Source organism: Anser anser (genome assembly GCF_964211835.1).
Source record: "Anser anser genome assembly, chromosome: 6".
NCBI classification, from domain to species: Eukaryota; Metazoa; Chordata; class Aves; order Anseriformes; family Anatidae; genus Anser; species Anser anser.
The window spans coordinates 36,455,696-36,479,378 of record NC_139726.1 but is presented as its reverse complement, the minus strand read 5'-3'; the positions used below and the strand labels follow the sequence as shown (position 1 = coordinate 36,479,378).

The window sequence follows — 23,683 nt, the reverse complement described above, 5'->3', positions numbered from 1 at the left end:
GACCTGAGGACACGGACTGGATTACCAACGCAGCGTGACGGCGGCTAGGGGCACTTAGTGGCGAAACTGCAGATTGGACAGAAATAGGAATTTAGCCGCTTTAATTTGCGGAATTAAAATGTGCGATGTGCCCTCCCCTGGCCGCTTCCTCTCTGTGGGCTGGAGCCGTGCGCCGCAGGGCGGAGATGAGCGCGGCCCGCCCGGCCCCAAGATGGCGGCGGCTCCGCCTGCTGCCCCGCCCTGTCATGGCGGACCGCGGCGGCGGGAAGGACCGGGGTGGCTGGAAGCTTTTAAGGTCGCGGGTAAGGCTTCGGCAGCGGCACAGCGAAGGGAGGGCGCGTGGAGATGAGACTCACGGGTTCCGGGTCGGGCAGCGGCAGGAGGGGGGCTCAAAGTGCGGCTCTCCTGCAGTTTGCCCGGGGTTGACGCGGCGGTGGGTCTGTGGGAAGGGCCATGAGCAGCAAGCGCCCGTGGAGAGAAATCCTCCTGAAGCATGGCTAAGGCAGGATAGGCATTCGCCCCCAGCGCCTTCGAGAAAAATATTTCTTCCTAAGGTCTTAGAAACCACGTGTGGTAGTGCGTAACTTTGAAAGTTATAGCACATCTTCACAGCCGTGCAAGCTTTAAAATCCTAACTTACAGATAAATACATATTACTGGTATATTTTACCTAAAAATAAGTAGGCTGATTTTAAATCTGTAAGAGTACTTGCTTGAGAACACTTCAGTAGTAATAAATTGTACAATTCTTTCCTAGACATAACAAGATAAATGTTTAGCAATGAACAGCATTGCCAAAAGCCTTTTGAAAACAGTTAAATGCAGCCCAGCTGGGTGGCTGAGAAGCAGCTCTACTCACTGTGGAAAACGGCATCTCCCAAAACTTGTTCTGGGAATAGAAACGAGCTGTGACGATACAGGTGCTGCGGTTGTGGATGAAGCTGGCAACGTTCTGGGAGAAGCGCTGCAATGTCAAAGGGAAGTCCATCTGAAGTAAGAATATATGGCTCACTGTGCAACTACAATACTGTAGTTGTGGCTAAATATGCTCACTAGTGATTTTATTGTTCTACTTCCATGTAATATCATCTGTATAAAAGTATTCTCCAGAAAAGTTGACGTGAGTGGGTGGGTATAAAGACCTATCTTTTGAGCTCTGACACATTCTGCTTTAGATAATAGCAAGTGTGAGGAAAGAAATGCTGTGCATTTAACAAGTTTTTTTTAATAAGACACAGATTACTCATCTCACTTGATTAAACATTCAATTACTACTACTACTAAAACTACCATATATATGTTTTAAGGGAAAATTAATCAAAAATAGGCATTAGTTACTAAGTACCTCAACTGATGAATGAAGGACTGTGAACGTTAAGTTACAGACATTGCTTTGGAACAGCACTGAAGTATATTTAAAAGAAATGTGTACTAAAAAAGGGAAAGGTACATTTTTTGATCTCTGAATGATAATTATACTCTCTTCAGTGCATAGATGTTCTTTAGACTAAACAAGGCATTCTCAAATGTCCTAAGAAACAGGCAGAATCTGGCAAGATCGAGGTGTTAAAATCACGTAAAAACATGTTTTTACTTACGAAATACAAATATGTTACAAATATTTGTTTTTAACTAGAACAGGTGGAATAATTCCTCTTGTGGCACAGCAACTCCACAGGGAAAACATCGAGCAAGTAGTGAAGGAAGCACTTAGTGTCAGTGGAGTTTCTGTAAATGAACTTACTGCTATCGCGACTACAGTGAAACCAGGACTTGCGCTAAGCCTGGAGGTGGGACTGGACTACAGCATAAAACTGGTGAACAAGTACCAGAAGCCCTTCATACCCATCCATCACATGGAGGCTCACGCACTTACCATTAGACTGACCAATCAAGTGGAGTTTCCCTTCTTAGTTCTTTTACTCTCTGGAGGCCACTGTATCTTGGCAGTAGCACAAGGAGTTTCAGATTTCCTTGTGCTTGGACAGTCAATAGATATAGCACCAGGTGACATGCTGGATAAGGTAATATTTCCATACGTAAGTGAATCTTCCTGTTTTTATTGCAGCTACACTACACAATCGTATTAGGATCAGCATGAAGACAGTAACACAATGTGATAAGAGCTTTACCTAACATTGTATTTCTCTATTTCGAAATATCATAGACCTAAGGAGCTGTTAGAAATCTATGCATTTTAGTAGCATCAGTATTAAATATGTTCATTAAATATATTTTTAGCATATAGACAACATAACCAAAACTGGTCTTGGAAAGTTCAATGATAGCCATTATACAAATGAGTTACATTATTATGATAAGATCAATAGCAATATTTTAAAGGATACTTAAAACAATACATATTAAAACATTTGTTACTTTTTTTTTTTTTGTATAGCTTGAAAAGCTTGGTTTGGCTTTCAGAGTCTATGTTGCTAGGGTAGCTGACTGTAATCTGTAAAACTGGCCAGTTTCAATTTTGTTTTCATACACAAGCCTATTTTTAAAACAAAGAATGTGTTTATGATTTTAAAAAAGTGTGGAGATGAATTAAGTTGAGAAGGGGTAGTTTAAAATTGAAACCAACTTTGTTCCTATTTACCTGGTAATACAGTATAGCAGTCAATGTGTGTTTCCTACAGCACAAAACTTGGCTAAGTAATGTTTCCTGCAAAATTTGAGGGTCCTCGTGTTTGACCAAATTATTATAGAATGGCATTTCTAATTACGCTAGCAAAAACGTCCATGTGGCATTATATTTTGTCCATATATTGCCCTGTTCATAATTTTATCTTAATAATGCTGGATTTTGTGGTGCCTGATTTCACTCCATTGACCGCAAAAGTTATGTGGTTACATATGCAGAGGAATTAATTTAGCTCCCTATTTTGATTCTGTTTGTTATCTCCTCAGGTAGCAAGAAGACTCTCTTTAATAAAGCACCCAGAATGCCACAGCATGGCTGGGGGGAAGGCGATAGAGCACTTGGCTCAAACTGGAAACCGGCAACAGTACACATTCAGACTTCCCATGCAACAGTATCGTAACTGTGATTTTTCTTTTTCTGGACTTCAGAACCTCATCAATAAAACCATTATACAAAAAGAAAAAGAAGAAGGTATTTTTAAAGTCAGATATAAACCATGTGCTTGATGAGCTGTACTCAGGAAAACCCCTTTGATCATACATTTCTATAGGTATTCAAGAAGGTGAGCTCCTGTCTTGTGTTAAGGATATCGCCGCTGCTGTACAGCATGTAGTAGCCATTCACATTATCCAGCGGACATATCGAGCTATGCTTTTCTGCATAAAAAATGGCATATTGTCACCAAAACATGCAACTTTGGTGGGTATACTTGAGTTTCTTGTTTGTGTTACGGAGCATGTTGCTTTTTACACTTCTCACCACATAACTTGAAGATGCAGTTGCCTTGTTATACTTGCTCCCTTGACAAAAATGGTAATCTGGATGGGTGAGGAAGATTGGCAGTATGCATTAAATTCACTTAAAACACTAGGATTAAAGTAATACTCATTTCAGGTATTCATATGACATCTTTTATACTTGGTTTTAAGCTACAAGGGTTTTTTTTGCTTATTTTGTTTTACCAACTAACCTAACCTTCTGTAACAACTCAGGCCACATACTTTGATCTAGTGTTAACCAGTACTAGATAGCTGTTCTATTATTTATTGCTGTCTTCAAAACTGTCTGATTTTTTTTTTTCTTTTTAAATAGAATGCTAGTTAGAATGCTACCAGGAGTTACTTTTGAGTTAATGCTTTTTTTTTTTTTCTTTTTAAAATTGCTGTCAGGTTGTATCAGGAGGAGTTGCAAGTAATCAGTATATCAGAAAAGGCCTGCAAACTCTGGCAAATGCAAACAATTTTGCTTTTCTGTCTCCTCCTCCAAGACTGTGCACTGATAATGGTGTTATGATTGCATGGTAAGAACTCTTTGTGTGTTTCTGTAATGTTCTTTAAAATTTGACAGTCAAGAATGTCCCTATATGGTGACTGAACCACATATACATTACAACATACATTTTTACATAATTACTTTCTTGCTTAGGAATGGCATTGAAAGATTACGTGCAGGACTTGGTGTTTTAAACAGCACTGAGGGCATCCGCTATGAACCCAAGTAAGTACTCAATTATTCACAGTCTATTTCTTCACTTACTCACTACAGTCAGTGAAAGTGGAAGGAGATAGAAACTAAAGACAAACTGATCAGAAACTGATGAGGAGTAACTTTGCAATGGATATAAGGTCTGTGCATCTGCACATCCAAGTGATACAGGACCACCATCTTACTGCAGCAATACTGTTATCTTAATTACTTTTAGCAAATATACTACTTTGTTATTTTCTAGAGCTCCCCTTGGAACTGATATTTCAAACCAAGTTGAAGAAGATTCCATCAAGGTGCCAAAACTAAGGAAGATACTACAGTTGGCAAGTTAAGATGTAACTTAAGGTAAACGCAACGATAAATGGTTAAGCAAAAAACATTTCAAAGCTGTTAAACATACTTGCTTTGCTTTGCTTTCAGTTGTTGAAAGATCACCTGTTGGAGAAATAAATGCTGTGTGGTATCACCACGATTATTCTAGTTGCTGTAGTTACTGTTCCACAAATGTCTAAGAGTTCTAGGTATCAAAACAATAACAAGGAAGTGCATTTTCTAATAAACCTAAATATAAGTGAAAGTATCTCCATTGCTTATGCTTACTTTATAATTTGTAATAAGATGTAATTACAATACATATCATCTAATAATTTAACAGTATAATATATAATTTATATAAGGTAATTCAAATTGCATATAAAAAAATCATACCTTCTGTGAGTGAGAAGTTAAAAGGAAGTAAACAAGTGAGCACAGGCTTTCAAGAAGCTCTTCATATGTTGGCTGTGCCACTACAGCTGAATTTCAGCAGCACCTCCTTTTCTTCTGTTGGTGCTAGAAGATCATTCCTACACCAAAATTTTAATTTTTGTAAGTATAGGGCTAGCACTATTTAACTTTCTTCTTTTTTAAAAAAACAGATCACAAACATCAGAGTAAGCCAAACTTTCTTCCCGTTGTAAGACATCCTTCAACAACTTCTTCCTTAAAACAAAAAAGGCCAAGGCATATGCAACTTGAGCCTGAATGTTATGATCGGGGCAGTTACTCTTAACAGCAAATATATTTCTCACATTTTACAAGGAAAAGTAATGTTTTTTCTGTTACAAATACGTGCCTGTCATGTTGTTATTTCTAATGTAGAAGAAAGATCTTACATTTGAAAAATACAGAATGAGCAACTGGAGAAGGCATAGTTTACTGTCACTTGCACAAAACTTCAGCCATATTTTGGGAACAGAAAGTGAAGCTGAAGAGGTATGATAGACACTGAAAATGACAGAAGATACAGAAATAGTGAGCCTAGCAATCTATTCTCTCACATGTAGAAAGGGCAGTTAGTAAAATGGGTTCCTCAGTCACTGGGCACTGTAAAGTAACGGTTAGGAAGGCTCTACAAATAAAATCCTAGAAAGGTAGGGGAAGGGACCTTAAAGACCACCTTCAGAGACCAGTATTTCTTTGTCCCCTATAGATGCATTCATAATGAGATCCTACTACAAGTACGCATCTTTTTGTATTATTTTGATGACTCTAAAGAGCAAGTGTGTGAAAAAGAAAAAGAAAATAGACCAAACATTCTAAAAAAAAACAACCAAAGATTTACTGAATGTACATTTAGGATAAATACAACATTTTGGATGCAGCTTTATAATTCATCTACTGAAAGTAACTTCAGTCGGCTGCAGGTGTCAGATGCTTTTTCACTGTTGCTCTCCAGTTTTGCAATCCGAGATCCAAATTGCACAGCCCTTTTTGGCAGAACAGCTGAGGCTTGAAGACCAAGCTCCTTGGCTACAAGACGCAGAATCAATTTCTCACCAATTCCTCGAGGTAAAGTCAAGTCTGCTTTTTCTGAGATAGGCAGTGAATTGAGGAATGAAACAACATCTTCATCAAGAAAAGGAAACCTAAAGAGAAAGACATACACAGCAAATCGTAGATACGCCTTAAACGTTGGTGCCAAGTCTCCAAAGCAGGTATACTGTGTGAGAGGAAGAAGGATTTAAACACATTTAAACTCAGAAGCCCCTAAGTTTTCAAAACTGATGCTCATTCTTGCTCTTTGCTTGAGCTTAAAAATGCTGGTTTTATACCAAGGGAAAAGAAAATAAAATCAGAAAAGCACTAGGAAGGAAAAGGACAAGTTTTAAAGTAACACTTGAAGATAAACATTAAAGTGTTAAAAATACTATAGGAAGCTATGCTGTAACTTTAAGACAAAAACATTTACACAACATGTTCTCACAGCCTTCTGAGTTCCAGGCATTCGTAGCTAACCACAGATGTTATTAGCAGCATGAACACAAATGAAACAGAATTTAGAGACAAAAGTGCACACGACTTCCAAACTGAGCTTTCTCTCAGACTGATAAAACCAGAATCTAACCAGCAAAACCAGCCTTGTTTCATGTTAAAACAATACTACCTGGCTTCTTTTCCATGATCACCAATAATTCTGTCATCTCTACCAAGATTTCTAGAAGAAATGCGTCCTAACTCCATTTCAAGTTCTTTATTCAGACCTTCTAAGCCGTATTTTTTGAAGCAAACACGATGGCGAGAATACCCAGCAAGTTGTTCATCTGCTCCAATGCCTGTAAGCACAACCTAAGAGAACAGAATAAAAGAAATTTTTCTTAGCGTCTGTGCAGGCTAATAATACGTAACAGACCTTAAATGCTTAACTACAACATGATAAGGAAAATAATATGTATCTTCTGTATATATTACTATCATGGTGGCATGCACCTTCTATATTTACACAGCTTGAAATAGTTCCCAGTAAAGCCACTTGGAAACTTTAACAGGTTCACGATCAGACCTAAGAAGTACATGCATGCATTTATACTCACGCAAGCAAAAGAAACCGAAATACTGTGTCAGAAATGGGTAGCTTGGAAGAACGTCTTTGTTACAATAAACAGCACCTGCTAAGCACCAGCCTTTAAAAAAATCATTGCCAGAGATGGTGCTATGTCACTCTAAATAGTTACCTGAATATACACTGAGATTATATTAGTTTGCCAGCTACTGGGTTAATAACCACATTACACCAAGTAAAAATATTGTCCTGTCTACTCAGTGATAAGCACATCAAATGTCCTCAACACTACTATACCTGATCCTCTACTGTGCCTTCAACAGCAACTCACTGTAGAATAACCAGTCACGACTAACCATTTTTTTCAGTGTACTACTAATGTGACACTAGCTAGTTATCAATCAAATTTACCTGCACACAGTAGTCACTGATTGGAGAATGAGATTGTCACTTGGTTTTGGAAACTCGTGACCCATTTCAACATATTCTGGACCTTCTGTGATTTTATATTTTGCAAATCTGAGATGCACAGACTTGAGCAAAGCAGTCAACTAAATAGTGATCTACAAGTGGTAGTTTTTAAGCACATTATAGCATCACTCCAACAGCTTCTATTTTTTTGAATCGTTCAGAATATAAAGCATCAGGAAATTGGGTAGGGATGGGGGAAGGAATTAAAAAAAATGAATTCACAAGGAAATTATCTAGTTACTTAAAATATTTTACTTAAAACTACATATACAAAAACAACTTACAAAAGGAAATAATTACTCTTTGTAATTTGAACAGTCATTCAATCAGACTAATTATAAAAGATTCAAAGTAGTCATCTTTTCTGTCATTATTAATGTCTATTTCATCGTGTACATTTGTCTAAAGGAACAGCTAGTAATTTTACAACTTCTAGGATGCTGGCACAAAACAGTACCACTTAATTTATTAAGGTTTCTCTCTAAATTTATTAACCTATTCAGTTGGATTGAATAACACTTCTCTACTACTGAATTAAGACATTGAGCATGAGAGGTGTTGTGTGTTATTTTTTCCGAGTCACTGTTGCTTATTCAAGCTTATTGAAAAGCTATACACATTACAGGACAAAGGAACTGAATGGTTTTTAATTCCAGAATTATAAAAAGATTATCAGTACATCAGTAACTATCCTGCATTCAGCCACTGAATTTCAGAGGCGTCACGAGTATTAAAAACTGCTGCTAATTTCTGCAACGGAACTATTTTCACAGTCACAAATCAAGTGTAAGAAGGAAAACAAAACCAAAAAAAAAAAATCAGTACCTTTGCAGGACTTTTATATGGTTTCATTTCTCCTTGTTTACTAATAGACCCCTCCCCTCTGGAAGCAAACCAAATTGCACAGCCGATGCTGTCATCCAAGACTGTATCCAGTGGATAAATTAAGTGATTAATGTGTTGTTGTCTCATTTCTTTCAATTCCTCTAGTGTAACATTAATTTCCACAAAGTTCCAGATTCTTGAGGGGTTAAGGGCTTCTAATTCTTTCAGTCCTGCCCTACCAGTGATTCTGTCAGGAACGTCAAAGCAAGACAAATGACCACCAGTTTTAGCATCCGTCTCTTTACAACTTTCTGGACAGCTATGCAAATCAAGCCTTATTTTCTGGTTGGTATGTTTTTTAGTAGTACCCCTTTGCTTAGCTTGTTCTTTCATCATGAAAGCTACATTGAGAAGATCAATTGGTTCCTCCAAAGGAACGTGTCGATCAGCAAGGGCTGCAATAACCATAGAATCAACACCACCAGAAAAGAGCACTGCAACGTGGGCTTTCCCATGAGAAAGGCTTTGAACTTCTCTTGTCTCCCGTTCTTCATTTCTAAAGAGTAATAAAACCCGCCTCTTCACTGCTTCATTTAAAACATCAATAAACTGATGGACTAATTTTTTCCTGTGTCCCTTTGCAAGAAATTCTTGAAGAGTTTCAACAGAAACCATAGGGGTAATGTCACTAATATTAGTGCTTGCACATTCATCTGAGGCTTCAGAAATTGTTTTATTTAAGGGGATAACTGGTGCTCTTAGACATAGTTTTGATTCATTCATCACAAGAGGTATGTGATTTGGTAAGTCTTTTGAAACTTGGTCCAGAACATTGATGAATATTTCTTCTGCTGTTTTCTCTGAGCAGCTGTACGTCCATGGAAAGAACGTTAAAGACAAAGATTTAGTTGTTGCCCAAGCTTTGAGATCAATTTTGAAAATTCCAGATGCTGGGACTTCTTGATATTGGTTACCAGATTCAGAATAAACGCTTACAGATGTGAGACAGAAAGCCCCATCAATCTTATCACTGAACTGCCAAAGCAAACTACGACGACCGAAATAATCTCTACCAAACCATAAACTGTGTTTAGAAGCTTGATAATAAATAAAAGACCACGGACCCCGAAGCAATGAAAAGAGCGACAAAATGTCAGCTTCATTACTGCATAATTCAAGATGATGAAACATAACTTCAGTGTCATTTTCTGTATCTCCTACAGGCAATCCATTGAAAATTTCTCCATTCCAAAGGAAAATACTGTTACTGGCATCTTCCAGAGGCTGAGGAGTCAGTACTCCCCTCAAGTGAAGTACGTGGCCAGAAAACAGACACTTATAAGACAGATCAGATGCAGTTTTTATCAACTGTTGGCTACTGTCTGGTCCTCTTCTTCTCAGACAGCAGTGCATGTCTTCATTAAAGGAATGATGAACAGTGTGCTGGCTAGGCAAGGTAACAACACAACAAATACCACACATCGCGACTGAATTCAGACGGTCTACTTCTTGATTTTCGTCTTCTCTGAATTTTCCATCTCCTGATGTGCCTTCTTTAATTCATCTAGTACAACTGCGTGATAAAAATACACAAATAATTAGTTTCGGTCAGTTTAGGAGTAAGCAAGTTTAAGAGCATATCTAAGAAATGAGTAACTTTAGCCACTTGTTCAGTTAAAGAGATGAACACAAAACTCTGAAACAAAAGGTCTATAATATTGATATAACACAGTTCACTGTAGCCTATTTGTCTTCAATTATACAAAGTTTATGCTTTTTCCCCTCCTCAAGGGAAGCCACACTACAAGTTTAAGAATTGAAGGAACGGCCAGCTATTGCCTACATAATCAGTAGGATTTACACATTCATAATAAGTGAACTGTCAAAGTGTTAACGCTGTAAACTCCAATCAAAAGAAGAGAATGAAATTTCCAGTTGTTCATTCCAAGAAGTCTATTTATACATTTTTAACCTGTTCAACCATCAGCTCTATTTGTCCTCCATTATCCTACTTTCCTGATTCCACAAATCCAATATTTCACACAGCTAAAGTTTTCTAGCCTAGCTTGCAGTTTAGTTTGTCATTATTTAATTTATACTCATTCCATGCAATTTTGGGGATTTTTTTTTTTTTAAGAAAAAAACGGGACCAAGTGCACACAGCTTCACAAAGGGCACAAATAATAGTGACTCCTCTGCAGGGCCAGATGTTCTCCTTCCTGTCTCAGCACTTGCTTTTGTATCGTATCCATATCAAGCAGAAACATTTTCACATTTATCCAACCCAAAAAATAAGCGTCCCTGAAGCGTACTTCTCATTTAACATGCAGTTGCCAGTTTTTCATTTTAATATATCTTCGAAAACTTTAAAAGCTACACAGAGATCTTTTCAACAGTTAACTGCTGGATTACATTTTACTCTGCAAACTTACTTTTGCATTGAGACAGTGTTTCTGTTCGGTCTACAAGGAAGAATATGTTACTGTTGGGTTGCTGCTTATAAACTTTCTGTAAAACAAAACCAAACTGCATTAAGGAAAAGTAACAATCTCAAGCAACCACACCGCAGCAGAAATTGATGCAGGTTCACTGGGATATCCGTCACTTTTTGGTCAGAAGGGTTACTTCTACCCCGCTGACAGCAATGGTCTCATGTACATTTCAAAAAACATTTCACGGTCAGCCCACTACTATTCTGCATTTCTCTCTTCCTCATGCTTATGGGATCATATTTTATTTTAAAACATATAAACATGAAAAGCAAGAATATTTAATGACATCTTCTGCTCAATTCAACCATCATAACTTAGATAAAACATTAACAAAAATACCTCAATGCCACACTGTATTACACTGCACAAATAGCCAAATGCGAATTTGTAAATGCTTACCCTGTTCTTCTTCAAATTAGAAAGCTCATCAATTATAACTTTCTGCTCTTTAATCTGAAAAGTAAAAGACGCAGTCCAATTTAATTATTAAAAATAAACTATCGTGTTATAATCCTGGTGGGAAAAAAACCCTTACCCATATTTTAAAGACAGCTACAAGAACACACGGTCACTGTTCCCTGAACGGACTGTTGAAGTGAAAGTGGACACAGGAATGAAAAAGTGGCATTAAACTACCCATTATTCCAAACAGGTACTGCAATGCTTTGGGCCATGTAACTGAATTACAGTTTCCAGACTTCTTTTGAATTTAAAATTACGAATACACCTATAGGTTGGTGAAGCAGTACTAATAACTGCTCTGGAAAGGGGTTATCCTACATGAATTGGCATTTCCCTTATCCCCCAAAGCAATCATTACTGGGAAGCTAGAGTATCTCTAGTTATTTATGATCAGAGATCACACCACCACCACCACCACCACCCCCAGAAAACAAAACAAAAGCAAAGAAATATGTGAACAGCTAACAACAAAAATATCAACTTTTGGAGACCAAAGTTTAGCATAACCTCTACGATACTTTATAATCACAGATATTCTCCAGATATTCTCCAGATTCAAAATGAAACGGGCAAAAATAAATAAATACATTAGAAAATAAAATAACCAACCCCGCTAAAACTGTATTAAAACTGTCCCAACAGACAGAACAGCAGTGCCATCTTTTGCTACAGAGTGTGCCAGGCCCTTGCGAGTTTACAGGCTGCAAAACTTCTGTGCTAACCCTTCATGGCTCCTCAGGCAATTACGAAATGACAGAAACACCCCGGAGTTTACATGACAGAAACGCAGCCGCGACAATATGGAAACGCCACAGAGTTTACAGGACGGGACTACACGGACACGCAGCCTCCTGACAGGGCTGGCCCTCCGCTCCTCCCCGCGGCAGCCAACACGCTTCACTACCCGCTTCATCGCCCCCTTCCCCGCCGCAGGGCCGCCCCTCAGCTCACCCTCCGGCTCAGCTGGTCCCTGGGGCGCAGCACGGCGCTCTCCCCTTCACCTTCCTCCTCCTCCTTTTTCTCCTCCTCCTCGCCCCGCCGCGCCGCCATACCTCGCTCACCGCCCCACAGCCGCCGGGCTGCTCGCGCATGCGCCGCGCGGCCGCCATTAGGGCGGGAAGGGGGCGGGCACAGCGCTGTGAGGGCGTCGGCAGCGCCGCCGTGTGAAGGCGGCGGGGAGCGAGGGGGAGAGCGGGCTTCTGAGGGCGGGAAGGGGAAAAAAGGGGAAAGAAAGAGAAAGAAAGAAAGGCCCTGGGCTGTAGAGTTTGGTACATACTTCAGGAGGTCGCAAAGCAAGACCTTTTTTGAAGTCTCCTTGGTTAAATGAGCTGTCACAGTTACCAAGGGTAATGGTTGGATGCCTCATCTTTTTGTGCCTCTTTTGCAGTTTATTTAATGCTATCAGTTTGGGATGGAAATCAAATATCAGAGCAGTGGCGGTGTATCTGGTCTGGACACCACGGGAGAGGCAGAGCCAATAATTTGGGACTACCAAAATGGAGCATTTGGAAACATTCACAAAGGCTACGACTAAAAGAATGTGGCAGACTGCCTGAACCCATGGCGGTATCATGAGTAAAGCAGCAAAGGGCTTCGTGCCTAGTGTGTGCAGTCCGTCCGTAGAAGCTGAAACAAAACCACCACGTGGGAGGGTGCAGAGAGCTGGGAGCAGGCTGGTGCCACATGCTCTGCTTAACCTGGGCTCTGTGCTGAACGCAGTAGGTAAGTGCGTCCTAGGAGTTTGAGTCACTACTATATGCTGTGGAGGATGGAGGTCTGAGAAATGTTTCTGATACAGGAAATACCACACGGCTGATAGGGTGGAATATAGGAACATGAGAACGCTTTGTGTTCATAACAATTTTTTTTTTTTTTCCTGGTTGTAGTGTTTGCAAACAAAAATCGGTTTGGCAAGTTCATCATGCTGGGCATATGTAAAACAAAAATATCCATCTTATCTCTCACACTGGAGACCTTTTTCTGACCTCAACTCATGCTTTGTTGACAGTCTAAAACAGGAAGGAAGCCACTAAATTGCTTGTGTCAGGGTTGCTAAAGGCCACAGCATTGTCAGAGGCGGTTTGTTCAGTGATTTAGTGGATCTCTTCCAATTTTGTGGCATCAGTGACTGGAATCCAACTCTGGTGTATGGTATATTAGTACATTATAGGACTCTCCTGTCAGCCCATGAGCAGGAGGCTTGTCCCAAGAGTGCTAGCCCTCTGTTACGGAAAAGCTGTTTACAGTGGCCTTGGAGCCCAGAGAATCAGCTGGCAGAAACTTCAGCAGAGTGTCCCCTCACTATTTCAGGGCCTGCTCCTCCTCTTGGGAGCTGCTTTTAGGTTGAGCCTCTCGCGTGTGGCTCTCACCTGAGCTACCATTGTGGCAGTGCTGCGGCTGTGCCCTGCCTTGTAGGCAGGACTTGGGTTTGGACCTGGCCCCTGACCCGCTGACTTGTTTCCCAGCCTGACCTCGGACTCAGCTCGTCACTGGGGAACTCAGGGCCCTGGTTGCTCTGTCCTTACCGGCCCCTGGCTTGCTGGTGACTCACCTTCTCGTTTTGCCGTTGGCCCTGCCTCATCACCATGGGCTTGTCTGGTGGACTGGACTCTGGGCTGAACCTGGCAGCCATCACTGGGTCTGCCCTGCGTGCCTGCTGAGGCTGCGGCCCTATTGCTGTGGCCACCTCCTCTGCCTGCCCTGGTTATTGTGCCCAGTTTCCTCCTCCCCAGCATCTACAGGATTCCATAAAAAGATTCCAGGAAGAACTAAGAATGTTAACCATCTCCAAGTTTATAGAACAAAATGTTACGATGGAGAGAATGAAACCTGCAAAACAAGTAGATCAGTGTCTAGAGGGAAGGAAAAACTAATCTGCAGCCCATGCGTTTATTGTATGAATTTCTGCCATGTCAGGCTAGAGTAGCTGTTGCTACAATAGCTACAATTTTACCCACAAGCAAGTCCAGCAGTCTCTTTATGCAGTCAGTCTTACAATTTATTAGACTGCTGATCACTTGATATGCCACTACAGTATTTCCACCAAAAAGAAATGCAACTGTTGAAATAAATACTTGTATTAAATAATTTTATTATATTGGCAAAATGTGTCAATGGGGAGGCATTTTGTGCTCACATGTTTTCAAAGAGCTTAAAATGTCTCAAACAGTACAAACACACAAATTATTAGAAAAAAATGATTCCATAAATACAGGCTTGGGGCCTCGTTCCCAAGAGCACCTTTAAAGCATGAATGCCTTCCAGCACCTGGACGTATTTCTATCATAATATTTATATGAGAAAACGTCAGACTGTGTGGTCATCATATACTATCTGCTGCATTTTTGCTTCTCTGTCAAAGTAGATTTTGTTTTGCTGTGATTCTGTTGACATGGAGCAAGGAATATGAGCAGCGAGAGAGTGATAAACCCCAGTCTTGATTCGAACATCAAGCCTGATAATTAAGCCCCAGTCACAGAATCGTTATCATAAGAGACAGAAAGAATTTAGCTTGGCTTTAGTTTCTTTATTTCAATTATTTAAGGAGTACAGATGAAAGTGCGGATGTTTCTGAATAAGCATCATTTTATCAGTGAACTTGTGATTTATGAGTGATGATGTAATCAGTGTAGGACATGAATTTATCTGCAGTTTCTGTAGTTTGAAGGCACTGGTATTGTCCTTTTCAATGAAGTGTGTGCTGTTGGTGAGCCCTTTTTGTTGTCTCTTTAATTACACGTAAGAGAAGCACACGTGAGGCTTGCATCATGAGGATGCTTACTTGAAATATTATAGTAGATTGGGTTGCAAGCAGTTCAGCATCCTTTGGCAATCCAACAATCACAACTTTCTGTATAAAAAAGAACTGAAGAGGAAAATTTTCAAGCAAAATACTTCAGGAAATAAGTATCTCACTATCTTGCTTACAGGAAATGTTCTATAATGTGAAAAGATGGAGAAGATGATTTTTTAAATGGTGATCATTTTCCTAAGGTATCTCTGAAATAAGTTAGTTCAGTCAGGATTGACTGCATGTTTCTTATGTCAGTTTAGTGTTCAGAACATCTGAAGAGCCACCTCTCACCCCTGATGACCCCTAATGTCTCTATTGCAGGAAAAGCAATTGTTTGCATCAACGAGATAGGCAACAAAAATAGACAAGTACTTTCCCTTGTGAACCCATCAGTTTGCGTAAAGACATTCCAGAGGAGATATGAATTCTATAATACTTACAGATAGTAAGGTTATATAGTTCGCCGTGTGATGTGATGGTCTCAATTCTCTGTCTCTTTCGTTCTGCTCTAGGTATAGTTCAGTGATACATCTGTTTTCCTGTCCTTGCAAATACATCAGGGAAGAAGAGAGTTGTTTAAGTGGCAGGATAATGATAACACAAAGACAAATCAATAGTATCGTGATTCAATATCATAAATAAGTTTAGGCTGAGAAATGAAGAAGAAGCCAAGTTATTCTGACAAGAATGTTCTGAAAATGATTTATTCTAAGATAGAAATTTATTTGGCTATGAAAGAAATTTTATGTTCTGATCCATGAACTAATTGCTGACTGAACTGTGTATCTCAAAAAATCAGAAGTCTACTGACTTTCGTGGAAAATAGAGCATATATTTATTAATGAGTAATAGTGGATAGCAGTGGAGGGTTTGGGTAAGACTTTATTACGCAAATCGATGTAGGAACATTAGTGTTGTTGTGGTTTTTTTTTGTTTGCTTGTTTGGTTTTGGTCTCATTTTATCCCTTTCCCTGTTTTTAAAAATTGTACCTCATTCTAAAGACTCAAGAGCCATTCCAAACTTAGACTGTTACTCACAGCTCTGTTGATATAGAAATCTCATAAAATCCCACAAGTCCTCTTGCTGTTGAGTGCAAACATTTTGCAAATCTCGATGAATTATGTGAAACATTTGTTATTTGCATAAGTGAGGTAGGAGCCTTGACTTTTGCTGCTCTATGATTTGTGGCTCACATAATCACACGTGTTTTTATAATACTTCCAGCTTGTGAGCAAGTTTGTACCTTGTTTTGATGGTGTCCATGAGCTTCACTGATGTTGGTTGGAATTTTTGGCAGTGGTAGAAGGATGAAGAGTCTGGCTCCCAGCAGAGCTATGAGAAACAAAAATTTGGCCGCAGGAATAATTAGCAACACAGTAATTTGCTAACATTACACTTAGCATTGCTGTATTTGCCTTCACCAGAAAGAGAAACTGAGGATACAGTTTCATAACAGGTCAGTCTGGCTGCTCCCTCCACCTTCAGCCACACTCTCCTGCCTCCAGCCTCACGTCACCGCAGCTGCCCGTGGGACTGCGCGGTGAGACAAAGGAGGAAGCTGGGTGCTTACGTGATCCCGGCACTCCAAAAGCAGATTAGCTGAAGGTGCTGGGCAGCTGTTGCCTATGGTTTGGAAGGGTTCAAGGGCTCGTCCTTCAAATTCTACAAGAAACACACGTACCTGGATCACAGTTTTGATGCTATTGGTTAGTGTTAGTGGTGGTTTGTCACTCCTGTTCTGTGGAGTAATTTGTTTAATCGGAGCACCTCCCAGCCATCTGCCGGCGGTGTATTTTATTTGCTGTTCTGTTACGAAGGTTGATGATTAAGTAACCCGGTAGTCAAAGTATAATTTCTGTAATGACAATCCCTTTCATGTTCAGTAATAAACACAGTTAATGTTTATTAATCAAAAAAGTTTCTGAGATTGTTACATCGGTTGGTTCATAGGAGTGACAATAATGGTCTTGAGGCGTAACAGCGAACATGGAGCGTTTTCAGCTTCTGGTCTTACCATGCATTGTGGATACATGCTTATATGGAATGTGCTTTTGAGAAGTCCTTTTAAAGATGAATGGCTTCCTACTACGTCATTGCTCCTGAACTTACCCACGTTTTACCCACAGTAAGAGTAGCTGTGTTTAAAACTCAGCAAAGGAAAAGGTGTGCACCTTTCCTCTCCATGTGCAGGCCTGTGAGATCAAAAATCAACCTCACTTCAGGGCTACTCCATCTCGGTCTTTTACTGGGCGCCCACGTGTGAGAGGTGGTGGGGTGAATGCTCTCACGCTGTCTAAAATATGAGGTTGTCAGCTAAGTGGGCAACGTGGTTCAGTGATGCAGCTCTGCTCAGTCTGCCTGTGCTTGTGCCCACCTCTGGTGCTCCGGGCTATTGAGACTATCCGGGCATAGTTTCATCCGGGCATGAAACTATTTTTGGGAGGTAAACTTGTAAGGTTCATTCAGTTCCTAGAGGGGGCAGGCAAGTGTACAAGGAGGGGAGGTACTTAGCTGGGGCCTGAGAATGAGCTGTTAGCTGCTCGAGTCTCCCAAGAGTCTGGAAATTTTTGGCAAAGGGGCTGGAGGTAATTTTATCCCAACAGCAGCCTTGAGAAATAACAAAACAGGAGAGCTTCACTAATGCTTTCCCCTTGCTGCAAGAGAGGAGTACTGGCTGGGAAAGGATTCCATCTGCTGCCAGATGGGCAGCAGCAAAGGTGGCCTTCATGTGTGTTTTCCCTCAGGTTTCTTCCTGCCCAGGGGATTATACTTCCTACCTGGAGGACGGCACTTCCTACCCAGCATGTTCTTTTGCAAGTTACAAAATAGGGGTTGTAGTCCATGCAGGTCAGAAGGACAGGGCAGTGAGAAGGAATTTTACACTTCTACATAGCTAGCTGAGCTAGACAGGAGAAAACCATTTCTTTACTGCCTTGCAGATACTGGTAACTACTGGCACTTAAATTTAATTTGCCATCGTGATGCTTGAAAGTCACTGGAACTGAACAGTACCAGGACAACTGTAGCTCTAAGGTTGGCCACAAGAGAGCAAGCTGAAACTGTGCTGGCTCTTCGGCAAACCCAGAGCTGGTCAAAGAAAGAATGGAGCCTGGGTTATAGGACAGGTAGATAGGGGAGTGCGTGGTCAGGTGGTATCTGCATTACTTTTGTCTTTTTTGGAATCTTTTCCATTCTGATCCTGGGTTATTTTGTGTTCTGACATTGCAGCTTCAGGATCCACATGAGTAAATTCTGAGGCATAACAATGATCTCTACATTAACTTCTCTGTTAAACCTATATCTTAGTAACTTATTAACTCATGCCAGGGTAGTCCAAGAAAATTCAAATTGCTGAAATTAATCAGTGTAGCTTCGCGATAATCCTTTTGCTAATTTGATTGAGACGTTGGGATTTGAAGGAAGTCAGGTTAGCTTACACAACTAGGAATCTGGATCTTTGTACCTGAATCTATGCAAAGTTGTGGTTTGTTTCCTTAGGTTAAGTATCTGGATTATCAGTTGCACAAGAAACCTTGCAAACCCTCTAATCATTCTGCTTTAAAAGTCCTGTTACTGCAAACAAAACAAGATCTCGGAGCATTTTGTGAGCTTGTAGTACAGCCAGGTTTTTTCAGTATCTGCTTTTGATACACTTTTAAAGCAATCAGTGACCTTCTTTGCACAAAACTTCTGTGTTGATCAGATGCAGGCAATTCTTAATTTTCCAATTAAAAGCAGAATTTCATCACTTTCACATGGAATGTTTTCAGGCTATTGTGAAAATAGCTAAGAACTTGCACAGCATCGTCTATCAAGTTTTTTTATATTCTGATTACATTGCTTAAAGCTTCTGAGTGCGTTGGACCAAGCAGCTTGTTTATAAAGATATTCCCAGCATAGTCTTTCATCTGATGATTTAAACATAAAAGGTCTAAAAATAGACTTTTCCAAGTCCACACTGTGTTCCCTGGTGTAAAATTGAGATATCCCTAATGAATACAAGGTCCTTTCTCCAGGTCTTATGTCGCTATAGCTGAGAACGCAGTCTGACGTTTAATTCTCATATCTTTCCTTCCTTAGTGCAGAACACCTTGCTGTGCACTGCTTAGAAGTTCATATGAGTTGCAGTTTTACCTAGTAAAGTAGAACAAAAAGATTTGTGTTGTCATATTTGTTATACAGACTTAATAAACTGACATGGCATTCCCTCACATATGTTAAATAACCAACACACCGGTTCACTTTAGTAAGTGTCTAGTTTGAGAATGGAATCAGATTTCTAGATACACCTTTTGAGCAATGAATGTTCAGGCATCTTAAAAAATCGAGTGCTCTGTCTTATAACAACAATCATTTTGTTTACAGTATGAAGCCTGGAAGCTGGAAGCCCTTCTTTTGATGCTGTTAAAGAGCATGGGCATGAGAAGCTCAGAACTGTCTGTGGACAGCAGATGGACCTACGCCTCATTCGTGTTACCTTGGAGTGGAGCATCTCGATGCAAAGTCAGATGACTGCTAGTATATCTATCTAATACTGAAAGGAAAAGAAACTGCACCAACCACACACCAAGAGAAGAGGCAGCCTGACCGGGAGCCTGTTTTTTTGCAAGTTGAGCTGGGAAGCCTGAAGAAGATTAGAGAGATAGTTATGTGCTTGCTCCTATTTCCTGTTGGGAGTTCCTCCCTGTTGGTAAGTACTGTGTTTAAAATATTATGCACAACTGATATTTTCTTGAAGATAAAACACAGAGATTAGATTGCTTTGAAGGAGTAGGCCGGCCCAAGCAGTATGGGCTAAAGGTACAGAAGTGGCAGCCTGCTTGCGATATTCCAACATGAGTCTCCTAGAACCAGGGCCTTTGTCATTGCAGAATGTTACATCTCATAAGGCACATTCCCTCAGACAGAAAATAAACCTGCCTAATTGTGAATTTGGGCAGACCGGATCACATCTGAGTAGGCTGGAGAGAGGAGGAAATGCCTAATACCTTTGCAAAACTCTCTGAGGCAAGAGTGATGGTAAGGCTGGTCAAAGGCACGCAGCTGGATTAGGATTTACCTAGACGGATTTATTAAATGTGGTGCTCTTGAGTGCTCTTTGTTGCTCTGTCCTCTTTTTTACACACATGTGGACTTAGTGCTTTCTAGCGAGCAAATATGGCCACTTGAGCACCAAGGACAGAAAATTTAGTTTTCCCAGGGTTAGAGGGGGGACTGATTTGAAAGGAAACTCTCAGGTTTTCAAATTCTAATGTGCCAGAGGACATTTTATCAGACAGTTTGTTGTGCTTCACTTATTTTTATACTTTGTCCTTTGTGCCTTATGCTATGCTGAGGGCTTTCCATTTACCCACTGACTTTATTACCCTCGAGCATTTTTTTTCTACTTGAAGCTTTGGTACAAATCAGCCTGTACCGTCAGGACAACCTGGGACCCAAATAACTGAAGTCCTGTTGGAGCCTAGGATTCCACAGTTAGGTGAGCTCTGACAGAAGAGCTTACAGCCTAGATCTCATGAGACATTTATTTTGGAATGTCATGGGACAAAAGCATCTTCAATTTGTCATGTTGGCATAAAAACTGGAGAAAGGCAAAATTCACTAGTCATGAGTTGCTGCTCTGTCCTGTGCAGTACTGGGACTGCCATCTTATTTGAAGTCTGAACATCACTGAGATTTAACTGTTCTCCCCAGCTACCCTCCTGTGAAACACGGTCACTGACCGTATATTCTTTCCCACTTTTACCACAACTTTTGGAATAATTACAGCTGTTAGAATTGAGCAAGGACCTACAGCAGTATGAAAGGACTATAGCTACCGTGAGGTGTAAGAACTTCATCTCTTAGATAGTATTACAGCACTCAGAAGGCTTCCTTCTTTTCCAAAGCAGAACCGCTAGACGCTAAGAATCCAGCAGTGTAAATCTTAGTAGGCTTTAAATATTTGTATAGCTGTAGCTGATATGATTATTTGAAATGTAGTAATGTTGACTGAGTTTCTAGTACTCACAGTGGTGATTTTTGAATATGTTAGTTCATCACTTGGAGCCAAAACCACCACAAGGGAGGGAGACGCATTATTATGTAATTGCTGGCATGTATTTTAACTGGTGGATATTTAGCAAAACATTGACAATGACTTGGAGTCTTAACAGTGGTTTAGGTAATAGAAAACTTTAAAAAGGTTTTTTCTGTCAGTCAAATACGTTGTCATATGTGATAGAGGTAGTCTAGATAAATCATATAATTTTACAACATTGAACATTAGAGTAACATACTGTTTTTATAAATACTCATTTATTTAATGAAAGATATTGGTGTTTAGCACTTCTGAATTCAAGACAGTAAGGTAGCTGTCTGGAGAAGGAACTAAAACATCATATTAGACACCTGTAAATTAAAATCTCAGCCACCACACATTGAGAGTTCAGTTAATGCTGTTAGAGCAAACTTTTAAAACTTTCTAAAAAGACAAGAATATGAGAGTATCAGTGTAACTTGACAGAGATGCTAAAAATGACCCTTGTTAGCTGTGGAAGTTCGTAATAAGACTAGCAAATTTAGAACAAACAGCCTTTGTAAAATTCTGCTTACAATCTTTATAGGCTGAAGATGGCAGTAAGGTAAGTAAGGTAAGATTACTTGGGTGTAAAGGAAGAAAATTCAGAGCAACCTATGAGCAACATGCAACCACATTTGATTCTCTCTGGACTGGAACAAAGAAGCACAACAGTAAGTTGTAATTGAAGAACAGAAATTCCTAGAATTATGCCAATCCAAAAGGAGGTGTAAGTTCTTTCAAAGAGAGGGAAAACCAGCAAACATTTTTCACTCTCTTTGGATCTTCTGAGCCTTCTCAGGCGGTTTCCTCTGGGGTTCTCCCAGTAAACGTTACAAAATAATTATCAGGGAGATGATGAATTTCAGTTCTTGATGTGGAAGCTCAAAAGTGATACTTGAGGAACATGGTAGATTTTTCAAGTGTGGACTGTGTATATTGATATGGCTTTTCCTTATAATGCACCAAAAATAGCCCATAATATTATCTCCATCATAAAGCTATTTCAGTATACTTGTGCCTGAATTACAGTACTAAATTGGTACAAGGACAATTCTGCTACTACTGATACACAGCACTCTGTGGAAACAAGTAAGTTAGAACCTAAGATATGACACAAGTGTCTGCTTGCAGTCAGATCAAAGGTCCATCTTGGTCTGTAGGCTGCTTCTGGCTGTATTCGAGAGCTGAAGCCCAGAAAAGAATATGCAAAGAAGTATAAAAAAAAATTATCAAGTGCTGATTGTACTAAAAAGGTGATCTGTGTGGCAGAAGTTCTTTGGTTTTTGAAAGCATACTGTCTTCTTTAACGAGATGAGTTGGGTTTGTTCCTACTGCTTGCTGATAACGGAGGAGCCAGGTGCATGCCTTCTCAGAGTAGAGAACGAAAGTGCAGTGTATATAAAAACTTTCTGGGGAACTTGTCAGTTTTTCCAGGTAGACAGCTCAGCAGTTAAGAGGAATTTTTAGGGAATAAATGTTTCTTTGCTTCTTCTAATTTATTGGACTCGGAGAACTACAGTTTTCTAGCACAAGGGCATGTTAAAAAGGAAAAGAAAGACACATTGTCTCTCAGTAATAATCTGCAAAAGAAGTTGTATTGCTAAAATCATTTTACGGATGCTAGGATGTATGTAACAACGTGTGTTTGTGGTATGCAGAAAGCACTAAGTAATCAGCCCCCCAAATGGCTGCTAGAGACCATCCTACATAGGTTAAATGAGGGGGGAGCATTCTCACTGTTCATGTCAAAGCCAGGATTATAATTTAGTCCTTGGTTTATTGCCATGTGGAATGCACAAGACGGCACTACTACTTCTTGAGGAAGTGTTCAGATTTCATGTTTTTGTCTGTAAATGTAGTCAAAATTCTCTTGCTGATGTTGTTCATAACTCAAAAGACAATTCAAAATTTAAAGCAATCCTTACGCAGATAGAAGAGTATGGTTAAGATGTTGGCATCTCAAAAGAAAAAGCTCTCTGGCTGAAGCTTACAGAGACACTGGACTCTAAGGATCCCTGCAGCATCTGTCCCACTGGAAAAAAAAAAACAAACGCAAAACAAAACAACCAACCAGAAAAACAAACAAACAAACAAAACACACAACAAAAAACAGGCCCAAGCCCCTACAAGGCTGTGCCTGACATGTTGGTGAGCAGAACTTAAGTGATATGTTTGCCACCACTGCTAAAGAAGTTATACTGTATTCAACACAATTAAAGGGCAGAGCAGACAGGTTTGGCAAATACCTTCTGAAAAGGCCTCTCTTTAAAATAAGCAAAAGAGACTAGCCAGGCCTCACAACTGTCAGATTTGCTCTGTTAGTTAAACTGCTACTGCAGAAATTATAAGACGTTAATGACTGAAATCATATTAACTAGAAGGATGCCATGATCCTCTTAAAAATCAGTGAGATGATGCCATTACCCTTTCTTCTCTTGTAGTTTACTTACTGTAGTTTTTATCTGAAGTATTTAACTGACTTTTAAACCTCCATTAAATAAGTCCACTAAATACAGTCTTACATGGATTGTCTGCTACTGAAGTGCATGCAGCAGGTCCTTAACAGGACACGGAACCATTCAAAGTATTTTTGGCTAAGAAAGCAAGGCTCTTATATTCAGT

At 39.9% G+C, this 23,683-nt stretch overlaps 2 protein-coding genes and 2 long non-coding RNA genes across 9 annotated transcripts in view; 2 read left to right on the top strand and 2 right to left on the bottom strand.

The window, feature by feature from the left end:
• Window positions 1-54: 54 nt before the first annotated feature.
• Window positions 55-9,691, top strand: OSGEPL1 (O-sialoglycoprotein endopeptidase like 1). 5 transcript variants are annotated; one of them, XM_083842924.1, is made up of 9 exons: window positions 55-302; window positions 758-993; window positions 1,637-2,024; window positions 2,914-3,118; window positions 3,198-3,346; window positions 3,817-3,947; window positions 4,073-4,144; window positions 4,377-4,480; window positions 9,476-9,691. In XM_083842924.1, the coding sequence occupies exons 2-8, from the start codon at window positions 782-784 to the stop codon at window positions 4,465-4,467; spliced, it is 1,248 nt and encodes a 415-aa protein (XP_083699050.1). In that variant the 5' UTR covers window positions 55-302; window positions 758-781; the 3' UTR covers window positions 4,468-4,480; window positions 9,476-9,691. The 5 variants fall into 5 exon arrangements, with proteins under 5 accessions (XP_083699050.1, XP_083699048.1, XP_083699047.1 ...); XM_083842922.1 differs by lacking the exon at window positions 9,476-9,691 and adding an exon at window positions 5,607-5,738 and having other exon boundaries at window positions 1,637-2,039; XM_083842921.1 differs by lacking the exon at window positions 9,476-9,691 and adding an exon at window positions 5,053-5,557 and having other exon boundaries at window positions 1,637-2,039.
• On the bottom strand, window positions 5,711-9,734 carry ASNSD1 (asparagine synthetase domain containing 1; the record flags this gene model as incomplete). The annotated part of the gene is made up of 3 exons (XM_083842904.1): window positions 5,711-6,042; window positions 6,561-6,742; window positions 8,253-9,734. The coding sequence occupies 3 exons, from the start codon at window positions 9,732-9,734 to the stop codon at window positions 5,781-5,783; spliced, it is 1,926 nt and encodes a 641-aa protein (XP_083699030.1). The 3' UTR covers window positions 5,711-5,780.
• Window positions 9,735-12,307: 2,573 nt separating this feature from the next.
• LOC310902068 overlaps window positions 12,308-23,683 on the top strand; it is a 146,226-nt gene continuing 134,850 nt past the window's right edge. The window contains exons 1-2 of one of the 2 annotated variants that reach the window (XR_014586460.1): window positions 12,308-12,928; window positions 19,366-19,690. This is a non-coding gene — a long non-coding RNA (uncharacterized lncRNA). The remainder of the gene's footprint in view (window positions 12,929-19,365; window positions 19,691-23,683) is intronic. The other variant, XR_014586461.1, reaches the window with a different exon arrangement.
• On the bottom strand, window positions 12,922-18,008 carry LOC310902073. Its single transcript, XR_014586467.1, has 3 exons — window positions 16,244-18,008; window positions 15,440-15,543; window positions 12,922-15,071 (listed from the first exon to the last, which is right to left on the bottom strand). It is a non-coding gene; the product is annotated as an uncharacterized lncRNA (long non-coding RNA).